Source organism: Otolemur garnettii, unplaced genomic scaffold, assembly GCF_000181295.1.
Source record: "Otolemur garnettii isolate 467f Iridium unplaced genomic scaffold, OtoGar3 scaffold00003, whole genome shotgun sequence".
NCBI lineage: Eukaryota > Metazoa > Chordata > Mammalia > Primates > Galagidae > Otolemur > Otolemur garnettii.
Genome location: NW_003852398.1, coordinates 25,208,655 through 25,214,453, shown reverse-complemented (window position 1 = coordinate 25,214,453; position 5,799 = coordinate 25,208,655). Strand labels below are relative to the sequence as shown.

Below are 5,799 nucleotides of genomic sequence, written 5' to 3'. Positions count from 1 at the left end.
GGGTGTCGGGAGGGGGCAAGATTTTTTTCTAAGAGTGCCAAGAAACCCCCACTCAAGGTGGGGTATAACAAATCCAATGGAAATTTTTTAAAAATGACGGTGATTTCAGGCGGGGAAGAGGGTGTGGCAGAGGCAGGAATTGATCCCGAGGAGTGGGGTTGGAGGAGGAAAGGAGCACACGGGTCAGTGGCCCGTGAAAGCAGAGTGGTCAGTGAAATCTCTTGACCAAGGTCTCTGCAGGGGAGAGATGAAGAGAACCCTGGTGACCTTGGCAGTCTGGCTGGGAAGACAACGTTTTGCCCCAAGGAATGAGACCTCAGTGGTCAATAGTTAGCTACTTAATCTGCTAAAGAAAAATAGGTCCAATCCAGCCTGGGCCCGCCAAACTATGATGGCTGCAACCAAAAAAAAAAAAAAAAAAATAGCCAGGCATTGTGGCAGGCACCCATGGTCCCAGCTACTTGGGAGGCTTCAGCCCAGGAGTTGGAGGTTGCTGTGAGCTGTGATGCCATGGCACTCTACCCAGGATGACAGCTTGAGGCTCTGCCTCAAAAAAACAAACAAACAAACAAACAACAATCTTAACACAGAACATTTGCTCTACGTTGTACTTTTATTTACTGACAAGAAAAAATATTCAGATGAGTAAAATAGGCTTTCTGGAAGTCACCAATCTGTGAGTTGTTGAGCCAGGATTAACATTCAAGACTATCTTCAGTACCAAAGTCTTTCTACCACAACAATGAAAATATAAGACCTGATCAAAATGCATGTATGTCAAGACCTGGGATCCTTTCAGAGATACATGTCAACTGATATGCTTGAGACTAGAAAATACATATATATAAAATTTATTGAATCTGATCAGCTAATCTTTCCACCTAATGTACAAGAATTTTACATGTAGCTTTAGGAGTCATGCTCAAGGCTTTTTTGTTGTTTTTGTTATTATTGTCCTTATTGTTTAGCAGGCCCTGGTGGGGCTTGAACCCACCAGCCCCAGTGCATGTGGTCAGCTCCCTAAACACTGAGCTACAGGCACCAAGCCTCAAGCCTCTTTTTAAAATACAATTTCCAGGAACTAATATTTTTAGTTCTTACTCAAGCTTTCTTGCATGTCTTTCATAGAAAATTACTGTATCATCATAATTAGGCAAGCTGATATTAGTAATTTCACAATTTCTGATTATCATTATGTAGTAACGATAAGGTATTTTGTATACATAACTTTTCTATTCATTCGATTCATAACTTTAAAAGCGTTTCATGCCATTTGAAAATGTCCTTCACTTATATAATTGTTTCCCATCATCTTTTCTGAAAACATTAGGGAACACCACACCAGAATCATAAATTCCCTTATTAAATTTGATCTATAGAGATGTTGTCCCCAAGTTTATCAAATTAATTAGTTTTCTAGTAATTATTAAGGCTTGAGCTAATACTGAAGGATTTTTTGTGGTTAGTTCATTATGATTTCACCACTGTATGAATTCTCTGGTGTACAGTGAGTTGAGACTTCTGGATGAAGGTTTTCCCACATACAGCACACTGATAAGGTCTTTCCCCGGTGTGAATTCTCTGATGTAAAACAAGATCTGACTTCTGGGAAAAAGCCTTTCCACATTCAAGGCATATATAAGGTTTCTCTCCAGTATGAATTCGCTGATGTCCTGGGAGGTGGGACTTCTGAGAGAAGGCTTTCCCACATTCAGTACATATATAAGGTTTTTCTCCTGTGTGAATTCTCTGATGTCCAATGAGATGTGATTTCTGACAGAAGGCTTTTCCACATTCACTGCATTTATAGGGTTTCTCTCCAGTGTGTGTTCTCTGATGTATGATGAGCTGTGACTTCCGGGAGAACGTCTTTCCACATTCAGTACATTCATAGGGCTTTTCCCCAGTATGAATTAACTGATGTGTAATGAGTTCTGTCTTCCTGCTGAAGGCTTCCTCACACTGAGCACATTTGTAGGGTTTCTCACCAGTGTGAATTCTTTTATGGATAATGAGGTGGGACTTCTCACAGAACGCTTTCCCACATTCAGTACACTCATATGGCTTCTCTCCAGTATGAGCTCTGTGATGTATAATAAGCTGTGACTTCTGGGAGAAGGCCTTCCCACACTCTCTACATTCATAGGGCTTTTCCCCAGTATGTATTCTCTGATGTATAATGAGGGGTGATTTCTGGGAGAAGGCTTTCCCACATTCACTACATTCATATGGTTTTTCCCCAGTGTGAACTCTCTGATGTATAATGAGGGATGATTTCTGAGAGAAGGCTTTTCCACATTCAGAACAATCATAAGGTTTCTCCCCAGTATGAGTTCTTTGATGTACAATAAGATGAAACTTCTCACTGAAGGCTTTTCCACATGCACCACAGTCATATGGTTTCCTTCCAGTATGAATTCTTTGATGTACAATGAGTTGTGACTTCTTAGCAAAGGCTTTGCCACAGGTAATACACACACAAGTTTTCTCCCTAGTTTCAACATTCTGATATTGAATAAGGGATTGTTTATTGCTAAAAATGTTTCCACACTGATTATCATCACAGGGTATTAATCCATTGTGAATTTTCTCAAGATTAGAATTGGATTCGCTGGGGCTAGACAATTTTCCACATCCAAAACTCTGATCAAGGTTTTTTCCTGAACTGATCTTATTACAACTAGGTAGGTCAATATTCAGTTTCAAGTTCTTTTTAAAAGCATCATATTTGTGGAGTCTTTGTCTTAGTGTATCTGGCTCTTTTCTTCCTAGTGCATTATATTTGTGGCCTGATACCTCAGTTACTGTCTTGCTGCTGACAAATGTAACTTGACTGAAAAGTTTGTCTTGGTTTTCCTTATATTTCTGCAGCTGGCCATCACAAACTTTTAAAATTGAGTAAAATGAACCTTCTTTTGTGACTCCTTTCAGTATTTTGTTATGGAAGGAAATAGCCTCCAAAATATATGACTGGGAGTTGTGAAGATTACTCTTCCTATCTAAAAGAAGAAAAGATAAAAGAGAGTCATCATAAGAGTCAATTAACAGAGGGAAGAGAAGTGGAACAAATGAATGATACAAAATAGTTGGCTCCATCTGGAAGACAGTAGAGCACACAGTGTTATTAGGTGAATAGATAGACAAGGATATGAAATAGAAATTTTATGTAAAAATTAAACTTGATAGAAAAGTGTCTCAGTTCTTATCACTCTAATCTTGATTTGCTCCTAGAATCTTCAATTTCTTCCATTTTTTGACTAGAAGCCTTTTTCAACTTATAAATTCATTAATCTTATAAACTACTATGTATATACTTCACTCTTATCCCACTCCCACTCCAAAGAAACAAGGTTTTTTTTGTTTGTTTGTTTGTTTGTTTTTAGAAACAGAGTCTCACTTTGTTGCCGTTGGTAGAGTGCCATGGTGTCATAGCTCACAGCAACCTCCAGCTCCTGGACTTAGGCAATTCTCTTGCCTCAGCCTCCTGAGTAGCTGGAACTACAGGTGCCCACTACAAGGCCCGGCTATTTTTTGTTGCAGTTTGGCCAGAGCCAGGTTCAAACCTGCCACTCGCAGTATATGGGGCTGGTGCCCTACCCACTGAAGAACAGGCACCACCCATAAGGTCTTTTCTGTAGTCAAAATACTTTAACTCTCCTCAGTCTATCTGTGTAATTAACAACTAACATAAATAACAGAAAAATCCAAGATCCTGCTATGGATTCAGCATCAGAATCATACCAAGAATATGTACTTAAATTCCATTACACCCAATAAACTACCTTCCATAGTGTCAAGTAAAACTAGCAAAGTTCTCTCAGAAACGCCCTTCTTCCTGACTATAAGGTTTTATTTATACACTCTTTCCCATACAGTTTTCTTGTCTTCACCCTCCGCCTTCTACCTCACCAGCACTATGTCATTCCAAGCAGCTATAGCTGTATACTCTGAAAAATGTCTTCTCAAATTCTGCCACATTGTTTAAACTCCAATTTTCTGTGAACTTTTAAAACATAACTGTATTTGACATTTAATTTTGTATAGACATGTATCTGGGCATCTTACCTCCTAAAGTAAAACCTATGCTCTTGTCTTGAAAGGACTTTTGCCTTCTATTCCCTTTAAAACCCTTTTATAAAAGACACTAAAGATAAATATGAGAGAAAGAAGATCAACAAGGACTAGTACTCTTCTGAAAAATTCACGGTTTCTTTCAATTATTTGTTAAATACCTATTAAATTCTCAGCATAGGAGCAGAGAATAGATTTCAATAAGGATAATAACACTAGCCTCAGGCACTAACCAACTGAAAAAACAAAACACACAAACTGATATTTCACTTCCCTTTTCTCCCATCTGCCTGATTTTCATCTGGATAGATGCAACTTGGTATGTCTCCCTTTATGATCCATGGATCTTCTCCTTGTTCCAACTTGGAGATGACATCTGGTTTGGAAACTGGATACCCTATTAAATGGAAATCACAGAGGAATTCAGATTGACTGCACTGAAGGAGTACGTGAAGGTACGTATCAGATGGTCTATAATGAAGTTGTCTAGTTAGCCCTCAGCAAAGTAATGACCTCCAGCTGGGAAAGTACAAAAGTCATTAGGTATGTCAGGAACCACTTAATCATAGTAACTGATAAGGAAAGGCACTTTATTAGGCAACTCTTCATTGGAGTAATGTGGGGAAACCATCCTTACCCATTGAAACTAGGTGGCTGTAGTTCTCCAGCATCACATCCCTGTACAGGGTCTTCTGAGCAGGGTCCAGTTGATGCCACTCCTCCTGGGTGAAATCCACAGCCACATCCTTGAATGATACTAACTCCTGTAATAGTACATTCCTGTTCAATCTGAAGTGATCATTCTCATTTATGCTATGACATGTAAAACTACACCCACATCTAGTTTGTATCATAGTTTTTAGGGAAAAATAAAGTAAAATCCTATCTTTGGCAAAGAGAACTAGACAGATCAGAGGAGGTAAACAATAAAACACCTACCTAATACATATGGTAATTTCATAAATTATAAAGGCAGCACCAAAATAACTGGAAAGAAGAGGAATTATTGAATGAATAATATTGAAACAAGTGGATAGTCTATAGGAAAAGAATAATGCTGAAGACACATGTTAAGGGTTGAATTGTATCTCTTGAAAATTTATTTAAGTACTAATGTCCTGTACCTTAGAATTTGATACAACTTGGAAACAGGGTCATTGCAGATATAACTAGTTATGTGAGGTTGTAGGGTAGAGCCTAATCCATTACGATTGGTATCCTTATCAAAAGGAGAGACTTGAACCCAGACACAGACTCATGTAGAGGGAAGATGATGTGAGCAGATATAAGAAGAAAATGGCTATCCACAAGCCAAGGAGTGAGTTCTGGAACAGACCCCTCCCTCATAGCTCTCAGGAAGACTCAATCCTACAGATACCTTGATTTTGAACTTCTAGCTTCCAGAACTATAAGACAATAAATTTCTGTTGTTTAAACCACCCAATTTGTAGTACTTTTTATGGCAGCCCTAGTAAAATCAATATACCATATGCCTTAGAAGAAAGAATAAATAAATTTTGATGGAACAAAAATTTAAACTCTAAAAAGTACTAGAGACCATAAAGGTAATAAAATAAAACATAGGATAATTTTCATTAAAATTATAGAACAAAGAAGACTTTTTAAAATAAATTTTTTTGATTTTTTGGGGGGTGACAAAGTCTTACTTTCTTGCCCTAGTAGAGTGCTATGCATAGCTGACAACAACCTCAAACTCTTGGGCACATG

The 5,799-nt window shown here is 38.2% G+C and overlaps 1 protein-coding gene across 1 annotated transcript; it reads right to left on the bottom strand.

The window, feature by feature from the left end:
* Nucleotides 1-1,053: 1,053 nt before the first annotated feature.
* Nucleotides 1,054-4,805, bottom strand: ZNF300 (zinc finger protein 300). Its single transcript, XM_012807647.2, has 3 exons — nucleotides 4,709-4,805; nucleotides 4,342-4,468; nucleotides 1,054-2,995 (listed from the first exon to the last, which is right to left on the bottom strand). The coding sequence occupies exons 1-3, from the start codon at nucleotides 4,740-4,742 to the stop codon at nucleotides 1,471-1,473; spliced, it is 1,686 nt and encodes a 561-aa protein (XP_012663101.1). The 5' UTR covers nucleotides 4,743-4,805; the 3' UTR covers nucleotides 1,054-1,470.
* Nucleotides 4,806-5,799: the final 994 nt, after the last annotated feature.

What these genes read in the sequence shown, in the direction of transcription:
- ZNF300 (XM_012807647.2), bottom strand. Translation starts at nt 4,742, where the DNA reads ATGCTGGAGAACTACAGCCACCTAGTTTCAATGG. An exon ending in CAGCCACCTAGTTTCAATGG is followed by an intron (nt 4,469 to 4,708) that starts GTAAGGATGGTT and finishes TCCATTTAATAG; the next exon opens with GGTATCCAGTTTCCAAACCA. An exon ending in GCAGATGGGAGAAAAGGGAA is followed by an intron (nt 2,996 to 4,341) that starts GTGAAATATCAG and finishes TCTTTTAGATAG; the next exon opens with GAAGAGTAATCTTCACAACT.